Source organism: Terrapene carolina, unplaced genomic scaffold, assembly GCF_002925995.2.
Source record: "Terrapene carolina triunguis isolate 2854851 unplaced genomic scaffold, T_m_triunguis-2.0 Scaffold96, whole genome shotgun sequence".
Taxonomy (NCBI): Eukaryota; Metazoa; Chordata; order Testudines; family Emydidae; genus Terrapene; species Terrapene triunguis.
This window is the reverse complement of record NW_020664447.1, coordinates 63,315,987-63,339,991: the sequence shown is the minus strand read 5'-3', so window position 1 is coordinate 63,339,991 and position 24,005 is coordinate 63,315,987. Positions and strand designations below refer to the sequence as shown.

General features: G+C 44.2%; 1 protein-coding gene across 2 annotated transcripts in view; it reads right to left on the bottom strand.

Moving 5' to 3' along the window:
* The window catches only part of NRXN3 (neurexin 3), a 1,356,989-nt gene that overhangs the window by 881,218 nt on the left and 451,766 nt on the right, over positions 1-24,005 (bottom strand). For both annotated transcript variants that reach the window (XM_026651477.1, XM_029911473.1), the window contains exon 9: positions 18,078-18,104. In XM_026651477.1, coding sequence (XP_026507262.1) covers positions 18,078-18,104 — 27 coding nt within the window. The remainder of the gene's footprint in view (positions 1-18,077; positions 18,105-24,005) is intronic.

The following is a 24,005-nucleotide window of genomic DNA, read 5'->3' as shown; positions in this document are numbered from 1 at the left end:
CACATGTATTGCTGAATATATGTGATCAATACTTACTTTTGCAAGAATTTTACCGACATACATACAGGAGCTAATTATCTTGGCATAATTCCATTGAAGTCAAAAGAGTTATGCCTGTAGAGATTCTGGCCCTGAGTGTTTCCTAAAAACACTGCATCTTACAACGGCATTTATTATTACAATGTTTTGGGCAATAAATGAGTTTTTAATACTTTCGCTCTATACAACCTTCAGTCTAAAGATCTTAAATGCTTTAAAGACAGACATTAATGCAAGCTATCAAATCTTCCCGGGAAGCAAGTGACTATTATTATCCACACTTTACAGTCAGAGAAGCTGAGATAAAGATGGATAAGCGACTCACACAAAATACTGCTGTAGAGTACCATAGGGATTGTTATTGTCTTGGGGCTATTCTGGAGTTATAGATTTGAGAGAAATCCATCTCCAAGTTCAGTGAAAAGACCATAGCAACATCACTTTCTGAGATCAACCAGGCATGTCTTTAAAGTTATTCATAGAGGGCAAAATTCACTAGCACTACTTCAGCTCTGTGGAGGGGGTATGGGCAATTGAGGCTGTTCGGTGGCTCTATGCCATCTCTCATTAGATCAATGCAGAGGGGATGGAGGGGTTGTTTTGAGGTGGAGACCACAGCATCTATAACTATGCTGATCCAGTGGGGATTTCCTGATAGGGAGTTCTGTCTGGGGTCACCTAGCCCCGCATAGATCATGTCAAATGGGCACAATGGTAAAAATACTGGTGACAGCCTATGGCTGGTGTACACCAGGGTTCCCATTGCTGCTAACATCAGTGGAATTGATCTGTCAGGAGCAAAAGTCGAAAGTGTGTCATATCCTCCTGTTGTTCGTGCCCTCACTGAGACTGTAAGCACTTCAGAGCAAGGATTCAGTCTTTATTTGACTGGTAGAGCTCTGTCACTGCATGTACAGAGACACCACAGTCATCAGCAGGCATCAAAATGAGGCGTTTATGCATCAAAAGCACAAGCACACAGCACTAGAGCTAAAGGAGTAACTCCCATTGCTGTTTGTATGTAAGGAAGAGGTTTTATCATCACTGGGGCTAGCCACTGGAGGGAGACGTGGTCACATGAACATTTCTATGGAGCTATGTACGTAATTAATGGTAAAAATTTTGATCCTGATGCGAGACAAAGGTTTGGGTTGGTTCTTTGACCCATGCCAGTTCACTCAGCACCCATGTAAATATTCTGGGCAAAATTATGCTCTCTCTTCTGTAAGCGTGCAGGGCCCTGACTCAGCAGAGCTGATGCAGTTCTGCTGTGGAAAGTGGGGCAGGAGTTAGGGACCACATCTGGGGTGTCTACAGCCTCTGCCCACCACTGATCTCTGATCCAGAAGGTGATCTCTCTAACACTCCATGGTAAAGAGCAGTTTGGGGTGTGGGTCAGCCCATGGAGAAGCAGGATAGGGACAAGTAGATCAGCTCCTATTGGAGCCATGCTCTCATTGGAGCTGTGGTGTGTGAAGTGCTTCTAGCAGCAGTGCAGAAGTACCGCTTCACCACAGCATTTTTAAATGAAAGCTTAGAATGTGAAGACTACTGTAGAACGCTGCAGATATTGTGGCATCACCCATCGGTTCAAACCCATGATTTCTTTCTGCCCTTTACATTGTAGGTGATCAGTACATCAAAAGAAAACAGGCCCTGTGCTATTTTTTTAGTTCTTTGTGAAGTACAAAGAAGTCCTAAAAGACTGCTTTCCTTCGGCTTTACAAATTCAGATTGCATCTACCCTGTTTTTCCTGTAAGACTCCATGAGAGACTGGAAAACTAGCAGGATCATGATCTCACAGGTACCTTAAAAGTGAAACCTGAGCAATTGAGAAAGGGGATGATTTTTATGCAGGCTGTTTAAAATCCTTGTCTGTTGTTGCAAAAAATTTTACTCAAACACCTGACAAAAAGTTGGAAGAAAAAGGTTTTCTGCTAAAGAATCAAAACCCCTGTCCCATCAGTTAAGAACTAAGAAAGCTCCCAATCTGCTTCTCTGAGTCATCCAAGGAGATCTCCAGGAAAAACAAGACTTGATGTTCCTATGTAAAAGTAAGCAGAGGAAGGAGAAACACCCTTTCAGCTGTCTTTACCCATCAGAAAGAAGAGAGGGGGAAAAAACTCCTATGTCTCTGCACTGAATCTAGGTCTCTTCACTGACACACGCACACACTCTGGAGCAGTGAGCCTCCAGGGGAGCTGCAGAAAGACAATTCCTACAGTCAGTGACTGCTCCATGGGTCCCCGTTAAGAGTGGATTCCCACCATGGAGGGGTGGGTGGGTTGCAGAACTGAAATATAACTCCTGTTACATTAGATTTTCTATGTGGGCAACATGCATCCCTCCAGCCTGCCTACTCCTTTCCTAGCCTTGCCACTCCCTCACACAGACCCCACAATGTGTGGGGGAGCCCTGCATGGGGCTAAGGGGAGATGGTGCCACAGAGGCTGTTTAGCCCCTTTCCACAAGGGAAGGGGAGATTGGTGTACCTGAGGTTTATTCTGTCTTTAGCAATAGTGTTCAATACAACACAACTGCTACAATCTAACCTGTTGACAGGGCACCTATCACACAGCAGCTAAGCACAGAACTATAAATCCAAAGTTCCAATCATTACCATCAGTTAAAGAACCAGCCACACCAAACACACCATCGGCAAATCCGGCAATCTGACACAGACAGAAACACAGTGAGCCACATGGCTAACCTACCCTCAAAATCCTAAATAATACCAAGAGATGCTGGGAAACGAATGGACGAGGACACAAAGATAAAGAGCCTCAGATGGTTAAGAACAGGACAACTGAAACAGAGGGATGTGCAGCCTGCCCTGTAAGCAGCCAGCTCAGACTTCAGCAGGAGGGTTTTTATATCCAGGGGTCCTTGATTGAGAAAGCCTGGCCTGTGGCTTAGTTCTGACTGAATCTAGGGACCCCAGATCCATTTTCTTATGATCTGCAAGCTTTTCTAAATTTACCTTATCACAATAATGAAAATACCAAGATCTGAACTTTCCCAGAGTTCTGGGGTTTTGGATCCAGATCCAGGATTTTGGTTTGGCCCTGTCTCTACATTTGCTGTTGGAGGAACATATACCTTAGCCTGTTGCTTTTCCACACCACTTCTACCAGTAGAAGCTGACCCCAATGTGTGGTTGTAATGCGCTGGAGAGATCCTTTCCAAATTCTTATGCAGGATTATAAAACAACCAATGAAGGGAGCCCTCTTACAGAATCCATCCAAGTTTCACACTGAATCAGTGAAGGCTGGGACAGGATGTGAGGAGTTTAGTTAGGGCTGAACATATATCTGTAGTGCAGACACAATTAATAACCTCAAATAAATTTGTTAGTCTCTAAGGTGCCACAAGTACTCCTGTTCTTTTTTCTTAATAGTATATAGATCTAGCTTTTGAGTCTGAGAGCCCTAATTTAAAGTGTAGCTCTGTTTTGAAAAGTGACTGTGTATTTCCTGGCTGTCCAGTCCGTAGCTCACATGCTTCCAAAAGATTCTGAGTTGTAAACACATAGGCCTTGTCTACACTAGCAAACTTTGGAGCCCATTATTCACCCCAATGCAGCTCCACGGAAGTGAAATTAGAAGGCATGATGGTTTAAAATGCTTGAGCCCTATCTGCACTATTGCTTCCACCACTGCTAAAAGTGGTGGAGCTGCACTGGTAGCAAATGACTGCTACAACGTTTGCCAGTGTAAGCACAGCCATTGCGAGAGCTGTGGTCTGTAAGTGCAGGATGGAGAACCAGGAACTAGTTTAAACTCATTAATTTGGGTTCATTTGAAGAAAATGAATTGAGAGCCTCCCTGCCTTCTGAAGCCAGTTAATCTGTCATGGCATTGTGTGTAAGTCCTCTGAGAAAGAGTGCTCCATCAATTTCTTCACATTCTTCTTCACTGAGGCAGGTCTAATCACCGGAAGGGAGCAATGCCATGGCCTGTGTGACTCCATGAATTTGGCCCAACATGTTGTAGTTACACACAAAGCTAATCTCACTACAGGAAAATAAGAATACAATATTCTTAGCCAGAGAGGCCCCACAGGTATTCATCGGCTCCCTGACCCAGGCCCCAACTTTTAAAAAAATCACTTTCCCTTAGCAGTAGAGAACTTAGAGGCAAAAGTCTTGATTTTTCCGAAGTGCTGAGTGTCCAAAACTCCTAACAAAGTCAATAGGGGTTGAGGTTGCTTAACACCTCTGAAAGTCAGGACCAAAATCCAAAAGCAGAGCAGAATTTTGACTACTTAGCAGTACAGTCCCAGCAACTCAGAGGGAGGGAGGACTTCTTTATAGCATATAAATAATTGCCAACATTGGGACACTACAAAAAGGGACCCACTGGAGATAGACATTCACCCTTTACCTCTATCTAAACAGATGATTAGAAGAGCTATTTGGAGGGACAGATTGGGAAAATGAATGGATATCAGCAAAATGTGTTTGGGCAGCCACTGCCAAGCTTTAATATGTGGAGTTTAATCCTGGAAAGGTACAGTAACGCCTAAATGGCTTGTTAACATGATTTTTAGTGTTAATAGATACACAGAATGACAGCATTGTTACAGACAGGCAGAGGCTGAAAACATGCAAAAGCCCCCTTTTCTGGGCTGTCAGCAGTGTCTGAATGCAGAACTTTCAGCATCACAGCACGAACTTTCATTGCTTGAGCCAAAGCATTAACTGTTAGGTGGTAGCAGTAGCTGACTACTATCTTCAATTGGACTGACCACTTGTCAGGGATACAACACATGCGTTGCAAGGATATTACATAACTTTCCTTCCCCTACATAAAAGTGCCAATGCACCTCAATCTTAACCTTCAGCACTTTCCAGTTCAGGGCTCTCTGACACAGCTCTGTCAATGCACCTCCATTTCCCTCTTCGCTGGCTTCCACAAAGACCCCTGTAAATATCTCCAAGCAGTCTGTAACATTTCACAGAAAGAAAAAAACCCACACACATCCAAAAACCTTTGTAGGCTTCTTTGTATGGCTCCCTAGAAGAACCAAGAGCCAGTGATCTGAAAAGCCTCCCAAATCTCCCCCTGCACCACTAGGTGGTGCTCAGATGCTTCAATGATGGCTGAATCAGAAATTATGATAGACAGGAAGTAAGTTTAAACTGGACATATCCCTGCACAAGCATGCTTCATAAGAGAGCTCTTTGTCTTAAACCTGGCTCAGACTGTTGGCTGGTAGTGCAGGAGGGATGGGAGTGCTGTACCGTTAATGGAATCATCCTTCAGATAAGATGTGAAAGCAAGTTCCTTTCCACACAGCAGTAGGGAGCTACCAAGGTGGAAGTTAAAGATCCCATTGCATTTTGGGAAAACCTTGGTGGTTTTCTTCTATCAACAGAAGAGGCATGTGTCAGGCTGTATGTGAGCTGCTGCTAAGCATAGAATGGTCCTTGCATTTGCCTACACATTTTTTGTGCTCCTAACACATGGCTTTATAAAGTGCAGGGGGGAAGCATAGCTCAGTGGTTGGAGCACTGGCCTGCTAAACCCAGGGTTATGAGTTCAAACCTTGAGGGGGCCATTTAGGGATCTGGGGCAAAAATCTGCCTGGGGATTGGTCCTGCTTTGAGCAAGGGGTTGGACTAGATGACCTCCTGAGATCCCTTCCAACCCTGATATTCTGTAACCCACAGTATGAACAGTGGGGGAAAAGAGTTCTAAACTATGGTGGAAAATGATATTTCTTGCAGACTTTGTCCTGAATGGCAATGATGATTTAAGAAATACACAGCTTCCTTCACCCACAAGGACCCCACAACATAGAACAGCACAACAGGGTGAGTAAAACTGTCAGGGTCTATGGGCTACGCTGTATGGAGGTGACATATTACCATTCCTTTGTGGCATGACACAACATACAAATAAACATGGCTGGAGGCAACAGCAGCCATTGTTCCCACAGCAAACAAGGCAACCAGGGCCTATGTTTCCCACATTGTGGCATCAATGCTGAGATAATCCCATTGTTGGACATGGTCTGTATTGGATGGGAGATCTCTAGGATGTGGCAGAAAGTGATGCGGCAATTCCACAGTTGGTGCTCCTCCCATTGTGATAGGGGAGTGCTGAACTCCTGGAATTGTCATCTTTAACTTGAGATGTAAATCCAATATCCTATTACTTGTGGGTGTGCCACATTTTTCAGCAACAGGAATTTGAATTATGGTACCCTGGCCCAATTGCCATTTGGGTAACTGTATCCTGCCTACCTACAATTCTACCTACAATTTAATTAGATAGGGTTTCCTCCTGCCTTTCTTGTACTAAACTGTCAGTCAAGGTTGCTAGGTGTTGTTCAACTGATGTCCTGTTCCACAATAAGGTGGCTCCATTTCAGTGGCAGTGGAAGTGATTCATGTGTCTATGACTCTTAAGAACTCCTGCAAAGCCCTTGCCTCACACCCACTGTGCACCTGACAAGACACGCCTTATGAGACTATAGAAAAACACCTGAATGATATATAGTATTTTATTTGAGAAACAGCATGTGGTCATGTTGTTAAAAAGTGTAATGTAGTCCATAATTACAGGGAACAGAGATAACCCATTTGAGTGTTTACTATTAAGAGCACTAAACATGCTAACATTCTTTTAATTTTTGTTGGTGGTGTTTTATGGAATTCTCTGGATTTTGTTGCATTTTTTAGGGATAAAAGAAATTCCATAATCTTGAATTATACCACACACCCCTGGAATGCTCTGTGCTGCGTAAATTATGCAAACCTGTCCCACTGGGTACAAATTTTGTCTACTAAAAACCCTGCGAGCCAGGTGCAATGTCTTCAGTGGTGCAAGTGAATGAACACTGAATGAGGTAGGGCTCCTACAGTCCTTTAGTAATTAGATAGATAAAGACTGGGCAAGATAGTGAGGTTAATGGTGTTTATTCCCCTCAGGATTATATCTGAGCATTAAAGGAATGGTACAAATGGGTTTATGACTATTCCAAACTATTACAATAGAAAAAATAATGTATATGTGCCATCAATGCCCTTGACTGGAATCAATCAGTGTTTCAACTGTGTGTCATAGACCCTATACTTCTCACAGCTACCAGAAATTCTTCTTCAGTTCAGGTAAAAAAGGTCTGCTTTTTAATACAGCAAGAGGATTCGAGTACTATCGCCACTGCCACCAGGCAGTTCCAAGCACCCATGGTATGCAGCATCATGATAGATGTGACATCCTAAGCAGCCATAGATTTGTTACAATATTTTAATCCTTTTAGCAGTTTTTCCCTTATGTAGTTCCAGAGATGTTACAAGATCTGTAAAGGTGGGACTATGGAGAGAAGCCCTGCCATTGGCTCTCATTGACCAGCCACCTTAACTTCAGTACCCAGAAAGATAATAGAGCAAATAATTAAGCAATCAATTTGCAAACACCTAGAAGATAATAAGTAACAGTCAGCATAGATTTGTCAAGAACAAATAGTGTCAAACCAACTGTAATGGGGTCTGCACCTGTTTCTCATGAGCGCCCCCTTTCCTGCAATCACAATTCTATTGAGTGGGTCTTCAACGACTCAGCCCTCTGGTTGAACCACATTCACAGTCCCCCATTTCGGGTTATACAGTCTCAGGTTCTTTTCCCAGTCCTGGTATGGAGCCATATCGCTAAGGATTCTTCCCAGAGGCCCTGCCTTCGTAAGCAACCCAGCCGGGGCCCAACTCCGTATCCACAGCTGGTGTCCTTTCAGCAGTCCTCACTGGGCTTAGTCTGCAACCAGACCATTTGGGACTATTTCGGTGTCCTCACCTAGTCCGGCCAGGTTCTGGGCTCAGTCCCCTGGGGCTCAGCCTGCCCACACTGATCTGTCCACAGTTCTGATGCTCATCCAGCCAGCCAGTCTTTGGCAGCCTTCCTTGGGCTCAGTGCTGCCTGCAATGAGCTGTCCACGGTCCTACCAGCCAGGCAGGCACATAGTCCCGACCATTCCCGTTCCCGTTCCCGTTCCCATTCCCCTCCCCTCCCCTCCTCCCCTCCCCTAGCTCCAGGCAGGAACTGAACTTTCTGCTCTGCTGCTTGCCTTTTATATAGCCCTTCTGGCCCTAGTTGGTCGCTCCAGCAGCCCCTCTGATTGGTTGCTTCTCTGCACCACTCTAGGCTGCCTGGAGGACTCCTCCACTACTCTATTCTGCGGCAGGGTGACGCAGGGGCCTAGTCCACCCCATCACACCAAGCTAATAGCTTTCTTTGACATGGTAACAACCCTTGTGGATAGGGAAAAGCAGTAGCTGTGTTTTAGTAAGGCTTTTGATACTGTCTCGCATGACCGTCTCATAAACAAACTAGGAAAATACAACCTAGATGGAGCTACTATAAGGTGGGTGCATAACTGGTTGGAAAACCATTCCCAGAGAATCGTTATCAGTAGTTCACAGTCAAGCTGGAAGGGCATATAAAGTGGGGTCCCACAGGGATCAGTTCTGGGTCCAGTTCTCTTCAATATCTTCACCAATGATTTAGATAAGTGCATAGAGATTACAGCGATGAAGTTTGCAAGCAATACCAAGCTGGGACGGGTTTTGAGTGCTTTGGAGGGCAGGATTAAAATTCAAAATGATCTGGACAAACTGGAGAAATGGTCTGAAGTAAATAGGATGAAATTCAATAAGAACAAATGCAAAGTACTCCACTTAGGAAGGAACAATCAGTTGCATACATATGAAATGGGAAATGACTGCCTAGGAAGGAATACTGCAGAAAGGGATCTGGGGGTCATAGTGGATCACAAGTTAAATATCAGTCTACAGTGTAACACTGTTGCAAAAAAAGCAAACATCATTCTGGGATGTATTAGCAGGAGTGTTGTAAGCAAGACACAGGAAGTAATTCTTCTGCTCTACTCCACCCTGATTAGGTCTCAACTGGAGTATTGTGTCCAGTTTTGGGTGCCACATTTCAGGAAAGATGTGGACAAATTGGAGAGAGTCCAGAGAAGAGCAACAAAAATGATTAAAGGTCTAGAAAACATGACCTATGAGGGAAAATTGAAGAAACTGGGTTTGTTTAGTCTGAAGAGAAGACTGAAGGGGGACATGCTAATCGTTTTCAAGTACATTAAAGGTTGTTACAATGAGGAGGGAGGTAAATTGTTCTCATTAACCTCTGAGGATAGGACAAGAAGCAATGGGCTTAACTTGCAGAAAGGGAGGTTTAGGTTGCACACTAGGACAAACTTTCGGTCAGGGTAGTTAAGCACTGGAATAAATTGCCTAGGGAGGTTGTGGAAACTCTGCCATCCTAGGCCTGTCAGAGATGGTCTAGATAATGCTTAGTCCTGCCATGAGTGCAGTGGACTGGACTAGATGACTTCTTGAGGTCCCTTCCAGTCCTATGATTCTATGATTTTGACAGACGTTGATAGCAGCCAATAGCAGTACTGGCCATAGTTCCTCTACACCTTGCCCAGTTTGAATAATGTTTTGAATTATTTAAAATTAGTTTCTCCTTATGGAAGGAAGAACAGCTGACATACTGGTCCGAAAGATGTCAGCATGCTAACAGGTTCTTAATAGGCAATTAAACATGAACCCATGGTTATTCTAAGCATCTCTTGTGGTAACAGTTAATTAGCATAATAACATCCCTGTTTTGTTTCATGCTTGCTGATGGTTCTGTTCATTCAGGAGAGAACAGAAATGGTAATTTACCCCCTTGGATTCTGGAAATAATTATAAATGTACAAGTGATTTGACCCCTATTCATGATCAGGCCTGGGTGCAGTGAAATCCACTGAGAGGAAAAAGCTATTTTGCCGTAATGAAGTGTTCACAGATGACTGTTTAACATCACAGCCACTGTGTGAGTAGCAATTTCATTGGGAAAATGACTCTAGGATTTTTCTTAGACCTCCTCACTTTCCACATTCAGAATGAAAATATTTTCAGTGTATTGCACTTTCTGCTGGCTAGAACAATGGGGTAGGGAAATATAATGAACCTCCACTGCTGATCAAAAATTCCTGCAGCAAGTCAACAGGATTCCTTGTGGTGTCAGAGGTTTTCATGAGGATTTTCATGACTGTGCCAGCAGGATATGGGAAATATGCCCAAGACAGATCTTGCAGGGGGTGACACTTAAGAAAAATGATTATTTCTAGGAGGGGGAATTTTTCAGTGGAGATAGTACTGGTGAGAGGTTATTATTAAAGTCGTTTCTCCACAGAAGAGCACAGGTAGAGGCAGTGCAAGCTTCCTCCACACACCACACAAAAACATGCCTCACCCCTGACCCAAAGGGACTTTGGGAAAGAGGGAGTTCGCGCTGTATGGCCCATTCAGACCTTGGCCTCTCTCATTAGACTGCTAACAAGTGGGCAAATTAATAGCAACTGTGATTCAGATACTTGTCTCACTGGAAAAACTCGAGGTATTTCTAAGGTGTTCCCTACTATGACCTCTGCAAGCAAACTCACAGGCCGCCCTCACAACTCATTTCACAGAGGCTTCTGATCAACTGACCTGGAATGTTTTTAATGTAAGCTTCCATCCTCCCTCTGCCACCACAGCTCACCAGCTCTTCTTTGCTCCCTGATGGACATTTTCTAGAAGCAGCACTTTCTATCAGACAGGCTAACCTTGCAATGCAAAGAACAGGCAGGATGGTGGGCCATGGTGACAGAGTTACAGTGTAGGCCACTAGTAGGACAGGCTAGTTGTTACTCCAAGACTGCCTAGAGTGAGAAGAGGCTCCTTCTTGGAGCAGCCTCTTCTCTCTATCATTCTGTCTCCCAGGATCTTTTCACTTCTCTGAATATTGTCCAGCATTTGTGCCCTCAGAAGCTGCTATTTTGATTTTAACATTGTCAATAGGTTGACAAGTTCTCCCTTTTGATGTCTTTATCCAGGAATCAGTACATTAGTACTGCTTGCAAACAGCTGGCTTCCTGATCCACCCATAGGTATATCAGGTCTCCTAGACTCACAGTGCCGTGAAAGAAAGACAGGAAATGAAACAAGAGAGAAATAGCTATCTGATCATTGCCTGCTCAGCAGAATTTGAAGCTGTCCAAGAGGAGCCAAAGGCTTCATTATAACTGCAGAATAGCAGAGGTGTTGCTTTTTTAGACCCGCAGTGTGATGCCCTCAGACTCTGATGGAATACAGCTGCTTTCTCAGGTAAATGCAACTGATCACAGCTGATCTGAGGGAAAGGCTGGGATGTGGACATACATGAATAATGTGGCCAAAGAACTGAAAAGCAAAGTTTAGAAGCCTCTTCCCCCCGCCCCTTCCACTTCCCCCAGTCAGACTGACTGAAATCCTGCAATCATCGCCATGGGAAGGTAAGCAGGTCAGCCCACTTTTCCTAGAAGAATGTAGTAAGGCAAAGACTATGCCCTAATGACTGATGGATAAGGTGAAACAAAGTCAGCCAATGACCTGGTAAAACTCATATCCAAGGCTCACAGAACCATCATCTGAATCTGGAATCTGCCCCCTCCCATCTTCCACCCCTTTCCAATGTACGCCAGGCATCATCCACCACATCTTTCTGGCTGGTTTTTGGTATGTGGGGGATCTATCCATCTGTCTAGGTGCAATTCTAGCACCCAGCATGCCAGCAGTTGATTAAAGTGCTGTAATTAATATTTAGTGATGAATTACTAGTTTTCTATGCTGGTTTGGATATTTTATTTGGCTATCTTGTCGTCATGCCCTCCCAAACTATTTTTGTCTTTAGTTACACTCTCAGGCACAGCTCTGAGTCTGCAGAGTCTCCGATTTTTATGAAGAGAAATATATTACACTGCACTCAGATTTCCAAAGGTGGCAGAGGACTTCAGATAACCAGAGAGAGTTAATAAAACAAGGAAGATGACAAGTGTGTTGTGTAGACTGCCCAATGCGTTTCCAAGGAGTGATGACTGTCAGTGAAAAGGGTGCAATCCATCTGGGTCCCAACCCTATAATGCAGTGTACAAAGGGATTGAGGGGACTATATTCTAAACAGTGCTGACCCTTTAAAACCAAGTGACTTTAGAAAACCCACTGAACCCTCTTCCTCAGCTCTGGAATTGATGGACCAGAACTGCAGCCTTTCTAAAGAGGAAAACAATACTACCTTGAGGGTCATCAATCAACCTCTGTTAACCAAGTCTGGGCTAACTGGAATTTGGTAAATCAAGGCTATACCAGAGTTTTTTAGATCAGATTTAAGGCCTCCAGGACATTAAGTGACATGGGGCCTTTGTACTATGGCAAAAAATGCATTCTAATGTCACTGCTTTTTCTGACTTTACACATCAGTCTTTTGTCCTTTATTGTTTAGTATTAAATCCTACCCCCAAGGGATGAAACGACAATGAACTATGCCCCTAAAATGAATTATACCACAGCAATACTTCAGTCTTCTCAGTCCTTGCAGTACTGGGGTAATTAAGGTACCTGCTAAAGCCTTCATTTGTTAAGAGTTCTGCATCCAGTAATACAAACCACTACGGCCTCCTCACCAGCTACTCTGGGTTCAGAACTGCTGAAATCGCTGTGATCTGTCCCAGAATTTATTGCCAAGGGCAGCTTTCAGGATGGTGAGGAGTGCTTGGTGCTGATTAGTGCCTGTTCTGTTGTTTTTTTTTAATCATGCCTAGTCTCATTAGAAAATGCCATCCTTGGGCTGCTCCCTATCAAAAATAAATACATGCATAAACACCCTCTTCTTCCCCACACACTACGTCATGTTTTTCCAATGTTTACATCAATTTTCTGCTCATGAAAGTGCAGGGTTGACAGGACTGAAAATCCTCCCCTTATCCACAGAACAGGTACAGCTCAGATGGTGGCAGAGCAGTCTTCCTGCACACAGCACCCACTGCCTTACCCCTGCCCTGGAGGGCCCTAGAGAGAAGTCCAGTCTCCAAAGGCCATGCAAACCTGGTCATCTCTGTTGAGACTGCCAACTGTGGGCTTTATCACATGGAGAACTGTCCGCTTTTATCTGGACTGAGGCCAATACATCACCTCACGCAGGCCACCAAACAGCCTTCAGATGGCAATGGCTTTCAGTTACTACACACCTGGGTGGGATTCAAATGAGCAAGTCGGAGCCAAAAGGATCCACATCCTGTTACCTTGCCACAGAGGAATCTTTCATTTAAACCTGGAATGCTACCGGAGGATGGCAGAGAGAATCTCTTTTTAACATGACCTCTGAAGAAGGTACCATCCAAAAATACAGTTTCCTTCCTGCCTTCCTTCCCACACTGCAATGGCAGCACTGGGCTGAACTGGCACTTGAATACATGACTTCCAGCCCAAAGGCGAGAATGCTGCCAGCTCAGCTGTTCAGACACTAAAGCTCCTAAAAGTAGCTGCAATGTTACAGTACAACATGCTAATGACTTGTCATTATTTCTCAGTCTGTGTTAGCATTAAATTTCCTCCTGGATTACATTAAATTGGCATTAGGAGATACTAACGTCACAAATATGATGGGAACATCTAATCATATCACCTCATTGTACAGATAATATTTTCTTGTTAGAGCATTATTAAGCTTTTATTAAAATGACAGCAGATTCCCTAAGAAAACAGAGAAAGGCTCATAGTGTTACAATGTTTTGATTAGATTTGGGTTAGCATGGTTGCATGTTTGTTTATGATAATGCAGTGAGAGAAAAGCTCTTAACATCTCCTAGAGATTCATATATCATAGGCTCCTGCTTTATGTTGCTACATTGGTGCTTAACAAAATGAAACTTTGACATTATGGAAAATGGAATTTAACAGGGCACTAAATACAACACAGTCTGCAGCTGGAAGGGGAGAGCTGGCCTCATGTCTTAGCTACCTGCTATTGTCAGAGGTAGCTTCACAATTAACTGGACTACTAGCAAGGAACCAACCATGAGGCCCCCCTAAGAAACACAGGGTCTCCTAGTAGCAACTGAGCTATGAGATCTCTTCCTCCCCTCTGTTCCTGCTACTTGAAATGGAAGAAAAAGTAGGCTCATAGGTTGCTGAGGCTTCAAGACCCACACAAATAAATGGACCCTTGGGAAATGACTTGCTTTGCATGTTCTAGTGAGAAGTGAAGGCCTCCCTATGAAATGTTGAGAGAGAACCCAGCAGTGTTCCTTGGACCAAAGACGACTGCTGTCTCAAAATTATTGCCTCCTATATTGGTAGCACCCACCTCCTTGTCTGTGATCAGAGACACAATGTGGGAAGGTGGGAGAGATGTAAATGAGGCCAGGAAATAGGAAGCAAAAAATAATCCAGAAATGTCACTAACATGAGGACTTCTGCACCCTATACTCCAAAAGCTACTATATCTGAAATATATGTAGTGCCATTCCTGAGGCTTCAGCTTGGCTAGACAGTGAAGAATACACCCCTAGGAATGAGAGATGGTCACCAAAAAAGAGACGCAGAATGCAAGGACTAGAGCACACTGGAGAGGTAAAGAAATACTGGATAGCATGGCACAATAGATGAGGAACATTATAAGGGCTTTCCTACCTTCCTCATAGGTATGTTGGCCACTTCAGGAGGCTGGTTACAAGAGGAGATGGGCAAAAGAGCTGTTCCTCTTGGGAAAATCCTGTGTTCTTATGTTCAAAGTTCAGTCCCCCTTCATTTTTTAAAAAGTTTATGTTTGTACAAGCAGAGACATTTGACAGGCAGGAATCTCTCCTTCAAAGCCAGACAACACAATTGTTCCATCTGTTAGGTCTGTGCTGAGAAATCACTCTACACAGCTTCAAACTCTGTGATCTGAGAAACTGATTCTGATTTTGCTTCCATTGGTGTAACTCTACAGACTTTAATGGAATTACCCCTGATTTAAGTGAGATAAGCATCAGGCCCTTTAGACTTCAGACTTTGCCAGTGGAGATCTTTCCAAGAGTGAAGTGAGGGAATGTTTTTAAAAATAAAATAGATACATGAAAAGAAGAACATGCCCCTATACACAGGATACCAGATCAATCACCCACCCTACAATTTGGAGGTATGAAAGGGATGGGGAGTGAAGCAGAGCAGGAAAAATGGAGTGATGGAGGGCAGAACATGACATCATCAGGAAATGTGAACAACCCACAGATGCAGCAAAGTAGCACAAAAGCTCCCCCAACCCAAAACCATCCTTCAATGAACAGAAAGAGTAATGAGAATCAAAGTCCTTACCTGTCACTGCATGCTGGAAGCCTTGGAGGAAGCATAAGCTGCAGTGCTGTCTGTGACCATGCTAGTAGGATACCCAGGCCACATCACTTTTACTATTCCATGGGATCTCCCAACCACAGCTCTGTTTGCTTTTAAAACACGATCCAGGTCTCCTGTGTTTGGTTAGCAATGGTGACTGCATAATCTGAGGTCCCTCAACTGGAAAGGAAGCTTATTTCTTGAGCTCACTCACCCTCACCTTTAAAACCCTCTCCTCACCTCAACACACACGCATGTCCTCCTGACCTCTGAAATGTTACTCTGAATCCAAGAAGGGATTCAGGCTACATACCCAGAATATTAATCAACCTAGGAGACCTACACCTGGGAGACCCACAGCCATATGTGTAACTCCCCATGCACGAATAAATCACCAGGCACCTACAAGGATGAGATTTTGCTTTTGCTGTTGCCTAAGCAAGTTGAACTTAGACATAGATCAGGGATATACAGTTTCACCACTAGTCAGCTCCCGTATGGTTCCCTTCCAGTAATTGGGACAGACAGACAGCCCGAGTCTTTCCACCATGCCAGCAGTGCAGCAAAGGTTTGAAAAAAAGCAAAAAGGAAGAAGAAGAAAAAAAAACCAACAAAGCAGAAAATCATAAAAACTAAATCAGGAAAATCCAAGTTGTTTTAAAAATAAATAAATAAAATCTTTGCCAGAAGAACATATTTAAATATGCAAAAGTCTAGACTATTAAAAATTCATGAAAGCAAAATGATTTAGAGAGATGCTGACGCTGGTGGGGAAACTGACACAAACCGCTTGTCTGATTTCTTTTGTCTGTCTTTTTTTCTTTCTTTCCTTTTTCTTTTTTATTATTACTAAAGGACATTAATTTGCATGAAAACAGAATCTTTGTTTCCTCCTCCAGCTGCTGCTGATTCCACACCTGAAGACAGAGCCCTTTCTGGGTGACACTGTAGGAACCAGCTGTTCTCAAATAGGGGTGGGGCTGGGGAGGACATCAGATGCTACCTCTGAGACCGGTGCTCAGAGGACACACTAATAATGAGCATGGAACAAGTTCCTGGATGGATGGGGGAATAAGTAGCAAGAAGCATGGAAAGTCTTAGGAAACAAAAGAACCCATTTTTATGCAAATGTCCTTAGTAGTGCTGGACAGAAACTGGCAATCTTATTTTGCAGGGATTCAGGGAATATTTTTCCTGGCCTTGTTTTGCACCCCTTGAATACAACATTCAAACTAACCTAAAAGCTCAAAACGAAATTCAGACAAAGGCTCCATGTTCCTCCTGCTTTCAGATCCATGGAGCCAGCCAGTTCCACATGGCACTGCATAGCATACGGAGGATACTAGCCAGCCCACATCCTGCACACATCTCTGTGCACTCCTGCTCCATTGCAGACTGACATGTGAGGGAGCTGCCAGTGACCAGGAGGGGAAACAGGTGTGCCATCTGCTCAGGTATATATCATCCCCTGCTACATCTGCACACCTCCCCTTGGTTTGGGTCAATACCATATGCGAAACAACCAAATGTTGTATGGTTTCCATCATTGCACCTGCACAGAGAGTCCCAACTGAAGGGAAAGTAGCAAAGGGAATGATTCCCAGAGAGAATCGCCATTGCTGCTGCTGGCTGTTGTTTCATTGCTGGCTGCAAACTACTTGTTCGCTCCAGAGAGCAGAGTCTGAGGTGGTGTCTCCTGGCGCAGCTCCTGGTGCTGTTAGAAAACTCAGCCTGAATGAAGTGACCTACATAATTTGCTCTTTCCCTGGCCTCCCACTAGCTCAGATTGGACGGACTATATAGCTCAAAGGATAAAGCCAACAGGGTTTAGAAAAACCCACCAAGCCAGCTTTGCCTTCTTGTCTTCTGGTACCTCCAGAGCAACTTGTTCAGCATTCCATAAACCCCCCTGCATGGAGCACAGCACAGAAGGGTGACCACTTCAGAAAGGAATTTTGTTTTAATTGGAGATGAGCCTAAGGACAAAAGCTTTGCATCCAGCAGCCCCTAACTTTGGAGGCTGATTGGCTCCAAAATCCAGACCCATGTTTTGTGGCCTGAGGCCCATACGTATTTCAACAAGTTCTAAACTCCTGATTTTTTAAATATGGCAGGAGAGGCTCTCTCTGTTGCACTACAGAGTTTCTGGCTGGGATGTGGTCTTTAATGATTACTCTTTATGGCATTCCTAAGCCTCCTTCTGTCTCACACAGACTGAAAGGGACCCAGAGTTAGTCCCTCAGATGGGATTTGTCACAGAAGCCTAGCTGGTGAGGTGACCTGCAGGTGATTCTCATATAAGAGTCTGAGATGCTACCCCAATGCTAAGGGCTTCTCCCCCCCCGCCCCAAAGCCCGCCAGACCCCTTAAAAATGGTATTGAAGAAATATCAGATTAAGCAGCCACCACTGTGTCCTGAACACATTTTATTATAGGGGTGTTTTTCAGGTAGTGGAGAAGTGTATACAGTACCTGTTGTTACTTTTACGTGTTCTCTAAATATCTCTAAAGGCATTTCCCAAAAGACAACAGGTTACCACTGAAACACATTTTCAGCTCATCCCAATGCCCAGGTGCTTTTCTGCAAAGCCATGAAATAACAGTTCATCTTCTCCTGGGAGAAACCTCACATAATACATTTGCACACAGTTACCATGAATCCTTCCCTCCTCCCCCAGCCCCAGATCCCACCCTATCTTTGATTTTTGTATTTAAAAAATGAATAAGAAAGGGGAAAAAAAGAAGGAAAGAAAGAAAAAGAAAAACAGCTTATAAACTAGCAAAGGAAATAAAGTTAATTTCTTTTTTTAATATATAGAGAACAAAATGAAACTTGAGGGAAAACTTACTGGCGTTACAGTTTATCCTGATACAGTCTAGATGGGGAAAAATAAATGAAAGATGAAATTGCATCCTTCAAGGTAACAGCTGCAGACATCCAAAAACAATCAGTCCACCCTTCCGGGGACAGACACACGCAAAGAGATGTGGCCATTTTATATTTATATACAGTCTGTACAAGCTCAGGCATGGGTGTATATGTACAGTATATTCTATTGAAATATCAGATACATATGCATATATATATACATACACACACACGTATATATATATACACACATTTGTATAGAGAGATATACCTATATACATATATATCCACATATCGACACAGAAAGTTCTTTTCTTTTTAAGGAAGCCTATGCAACTAAGATTATCTACAGCTTCAGACCATGAACTGATATTAATTAAAAGGAAAAAAAATTGACAAGTAATTAAGGCACAAAATAATCTTCCTCAAAATGCAAGTCATACCCCAATGTCCTTTCTATTTTTTGAAACCCTCTGCAATTTCTCTAAGAAGCTTGAAGTTTAAAGGCAACCTTTACACTTGGTTTCATTTGAATTAATTCATAGTTATTGCATAAATATACCACCTGTCCAACACAGTATACCTGTAAAATCAGTCTATCGACGTTGGTTGGTGCAATATTTAACCCTTTCCACCTCTCCCCAGGACAGACCCTCTCTCACTCCCCTTAATGTTAGCCCAGATTGCTTTGAAAAAATGTGCACAGGTGCATTTACCACTGTCCATTCAAGTGAGGAAAGGGTTAATATACCCCCCCAGTTGTGTCCTATCATAAAATGGCCACTTGCAAACAGCTAACCGCACGAACACCCAGCCCAGATTTCAGCTACTTTTTGGGAGGTTGGGGTGATTTTTTGATTGGTTGGGGGAGGGATTTTTTTATTTTTTTGGTTCAAAGATACCCAGCTCGGCCAGCTCCTCAGAGCCCAGTCTCGTCTTGTTGCCTGAATGTTAGTACTGAATGAGACACCTGTAACATTCAGGCAGAAGATGAAACAGGCAGTGAAGTGGCAGACCTCAGAATCTTTGACAGCCCTGCCTGCTTCACTCAGGGGTTCCACACAGGAGGAAGGGAGAAAAGGAGCATAGGAAGAAAGGAGGAAAGAAAAAGAAACAAAGGGATATAGAATTCTGTTCGTTCACACTAATAGGGTGACCAGACAGCAAGTGTGAAAAATCGGGACGGGGTGGGGGGGTAATAAGAGCTTATATAAGAGAAAGACCCAAAAATTGGGACTGTCCCTATAAAATCGGGACATCTGGTCACCCTACACACTAATAAATAGTAACTGAGGAGCCTCCACAGAGAAAACAAGTGGTGTTTGATGGCCTGAACCAGAGAACTTCTGAGCACCTGCTGCTTCCACTTAACTTACTAGAAATGGCAAGTGCTCAGCCCTTCTCAGGATGAGGCCCCTGGAGAGGCTGGTTTGATCCTTGGGGTTGTGAACATCCCCCCACTGGAGTGCCCCAATGTGAGCATGGAGTTAATGCATCACCACAGTACTAGGCGTCTTTGACCATCCTGGTCTTCTTTCATAAACCCCAGGTTAAGGATCATAGTCTCTGAGTTCTGGCCATCCTGACTGGATATCCTGGAGGAGAGCCTCTGTCAGGTAACCGCAGCCTTGCCCAGCACAGCTGTTTGTCTGTATTATGGGGATATGGCCCAGCAGCAGAAGACATACAGAAAGTGAGAGGAGAGACTGGAAAGAACACAGAGGGGGAGAGAACTAAATCGGCTGCATATCAGGGTGAAATGCTTTTACTCCAAAGGGTGTAATAAGGACAATTCTTTCAGTAGTAGAAATAAACTGCAACTTTAAAAAATAAAAAGGAGGGGGCTGAAGGAAAAGAATCAGTTTCTATAAATAAAGAAGGGGTGGAAGTGATTAGGGATATACCAATCAGAAGCAGCAATGCCAGAGAGAGTCTGTTCTCAAGCAGAACTTCTCTTGAGAAAATCTGGGGTTGGTTTTGTGCGATTAGGTTTGTCATGTGTCGTCAACCGCAACAGAAAAGTGGGAGCAAACAGCCCTGGAGCAATTGGTACGATCACCATACAGTGGTAGCTATATCCCTTATGGGAGGGGTGAGGGAAGCCCTCTAAAATATATAAGAAACCAGCTGTCTTTTCCTCTCTGACCAGAGAGAGAGAGAAAGAGAGAGAGAGAGATTGTGTGGCTGAACAGGAGACAGAGATAGACCGAGCACAAGTGGTATGGCTAGATCAGTACAGGGGTTTACTGGGGACGAAGTCACAAATGATCAGTATAGAGAAATATGACAGGGTTCTGAACAACAATAATCAAACCGGGAAACTAAAAAGTCAGTGGCAAATATGATCAATTTGCCTGGAGAATTCTTGCTTCATTATACAAGGGTTTTGAATGTTTCCACATTTCCAAAGTATTTTTTTCAGAGTGAGCTGCTGTATGGGGGTGGAGGACCAGTGCTTCGGGAGAGAGACAAATACACTCCCTGTTTTGTTTGGTAGGGGTTTTAATGTACAAGAGACCAAGCCATTTAGTGATGTGCTAAAATGACCTGGATTTTGTGGGAGGCTAGATTTCCAGGCTCTGAGAACATGAGAGCACTTACTGATCCCTCCTCCCCTTCCCACCCAAAAATGACAACCAGCCAGGGCACTGTCTTCCAATACCAATGGTCGCCCTACAGGAGATCTTCCATGGGAAGCGTTTGCGTTGGAGGGATTCTAAATCTGCTGAAGGTCTTGTGAATCATCTGTTTATTTGAACCGACCCTCTGAGATGTTTAAGATTCACCCATGACTGGATTTTATCACCCCATGATACCAGTGACATGTGAGCTACTGAAACTGCAGTTGCTCAGTACCTCTCAAAATCAGGCCCAAGCTGTTTAAAGTTGGGCAGCAAAAAACGGAGGCACCTAAAAATCAATGGCTACTGCAAAAACTTAGGATCAAGTCTTTATTTCCTGCCCCAGGGTACCATTTTTGGCCTTAGCCCAGGGTAGCAGAGAGGATTAAGCCATCAGCGAATGAAACTATTTTTCTCCCCATTATACCAAGCTTCAAAAGGATGAAAATGGCTCTTCTTTAAATCAGAGCAACACTGTGAAACCAATGCACTCCCAGGTTGTTGTGGGGTAGAAGGTACATATTAAGGTACAGATCCAGGTAGCCAAAGCAAGATCAGCTGAGGAGCTTGGCAGTAATTAAAGAAACCTCCTGGGATTCCCCCAGGTTCGTATTGGTACAGTAAGGCTTTCGGTAATCCTTGCTGAGGGTTCTCAACACTGTAATTGGGTTTTACTATCGGGATTTGCTTTATTTCAGTCTGGCTGAATTCCTGACTCAAAGGGGTTTTCTGTTCCTTTGGATTTAAAGGTGAGCACAGCCAGAGTAGCTGTAGATCTAATAAGCAACTGTTAGGTTTAGTCTATGAATGAGATGTCTGGAGGGTAGGGGGCAAAGCCAAAGTGCCACATCTATGGGGGGGGGGGGAGGAGTGGGAAGAGCCAGGGAAGACCCAGTCCAGAGACCTCCCTTCATTTATTCCTACTGTAAATCAGGAGCTCCTCACCAACAGCTCAGTAAGTAGGATCTCCTAGCACTGGATTTTCAGGAGCATGTTACCTGGGCACAGGTCTAGGGGTTCCTCTGCACAGAAGGTTAATGGCTCCAGTGCAATGGGCTAAAGTTAAAGGTAACACTGGTATGTAGTTTAAGGGAAACACAAGTGTGCATTGACAGAGTGTGGTGTGCAGAAGTTGTGGAAAGGAAGCAAGTACAGGAAACAGAGCAGCATGAATGAAGGGCTCTGACAGCCAGAAATAACCTATTTAAATGGTAGAGGCTGAATTCATCCCTGGAGTCATTCCACCTATGTTTCTGGAATTACACCAGGGTTCTCATGGCCCTGTTTATCTGCAGGACACAGTTGTTGTGTATATCTGGCCCATCACCCTGGAGTCCTCCACCTACACACTCATTGAAAGTTTCACTGCTTCAGGTGGCCCCTTCTTCAGTCATGTATGAGTGGTGTGTAACAGTCAGGATCTTCTGGAAACTATGCTTGTCTGAGTTTCTCAGTGTCTGTCTTTGTGAGATGTTATCGTCCTTTTGAGGAGCAGGGTTAACTTCTAAGAATCCCCACGTTCGTCAGGGATGGGGAGGCGCTGGAGTGTGCTGGGGGGCGGGGGGAAATGATGAGCACGACTGGAAAGTAGATTTGGAAATGCAAACTTCTCACTCAGGACTCTTCTGAGAATGGATAGGGTGTGCAATTATAGGGCCAGCTTTCCCCCAGTCCCTAACTATTGTCATTATAATAATTCCTGTAACAGGAATTGAGAGACCTTCAGCCATAAAAAAAAGGGAATGTGGCATTTCAGTGCAGAACCAGGGCTGTGATTTCCCCATATTGGGCAGTAGGGGGCAAAGGTGAGCTGCCTCAGTTTCTCACTAGGGGACAGGGTGCTCACCAGCACAGATAGTTAGCTTGCAGAGCATTGCTAAGGCATGGGATCTTTCTTCAGAATCAGTGAAAGGGAACATCTGTATGTGAAGGGGAGTGCATGCGGCTTCCTTCAATAAGGTCCAGACCTGGCTCTGGAAGTGCAGCCCACTGGATCCCAGCAGTGTTGGATGGGAAGGGGGAAGCACAAATTAATGCTGCTTACTCTGGATCATTTCCTCCAGGAAAGCTGGATATAGTAAAACAAAACAAAGAACCTAACAAGCCAAGATGTGTTGTGCATATGTTGGGTGTGAATAAGAAAGTGCCTCATTAGTGGCAGAGTCTGAGGAGCTGGGGGGGAAGAGTCAAAGTGCAGCAGCTGTGTCTGGCTGGGCAGGGTGCAAGACTGTTTTATGCAGGGTGTGGACACTGAGTGCAAAATTGTGTGTAAATGAAATGTATGAAAAGATGTTGTGTGTACAGTGTGTGTAAAGGGGTGTCAACGAGAATAGGTGCCTGTTGTGTTTTGTGCATACATGTGTTTTGTGTGTGATATGCACACATTTGTAACAGAGTGAAGTGTATGAGTGACAAGTCATTCCCTCTGGGAAGGGACCATACAGCCTCAGCAATGCTGGAGGACTCTGACCCACGGCCACTGAGCCAAACACCTCTCAGGGGGTTAAGCAGAAATTACTGGTTTGGAAAGCCCAAGACATCACTGCCCCCCTCGAGGCTAGAGCTCAGTTCAGGATAGGAAGAAGCTATGAGTCAGATGAGCTTCATATGTGCTGTGCTGCAGAAGGGGCTTTATTCCAGTCATCAGTATCCTGAGGGAGGGCATGGGAGAGGAGAAGACAGAAGCTAAATGCTCTCAAACATAGCTCAAGGGCAGCACAAACCAGCCAATAGGAAGGCAGAGGAAGAAGGTGGCTGTTCCCAGCTGATATGCCATTTGTCTCACACTCAGCATGTCTTTGAAGTAGCAAGGGCTATTCCAGAGCACCCTTCACTGTATTTCTCTCTCTCTCTCTCCCCCTTCCTTTCTCAACTCAGTTGTGAGATTTATCACATTTGGGTTCCAACCTTCACACAGCAAACATCGAATATGCTGTGAAATGTGCTAACACAAAGAACACACTGCCCCAGGCCCCTGGCTGGGAAGGTCTGAAACAGCTCCTCATCCCCTTTAAATGAACAGAATTAATAGTCAAGGCTCTTTCCTTCCCCCTCCCACCCAAGTATGCATTGGAGTAAGCATTCCTGGTTTAGTTTTTGGCAATGAATGCTGCAGTGGTGAGGGGGATATGCCAGCCCCTGCAGGCTTCTCTGTACACTCTGTTCTCAGGGCTGTTTGCTGTGCGGGCCGCAGGCTTCAGGCCTTTGAAGGGTTGAATACCATCTTTTGATTTACCATGGCTGATGGGGTGTGAGAAGCTTTACAACTCAAATACACAGGGGAAAAA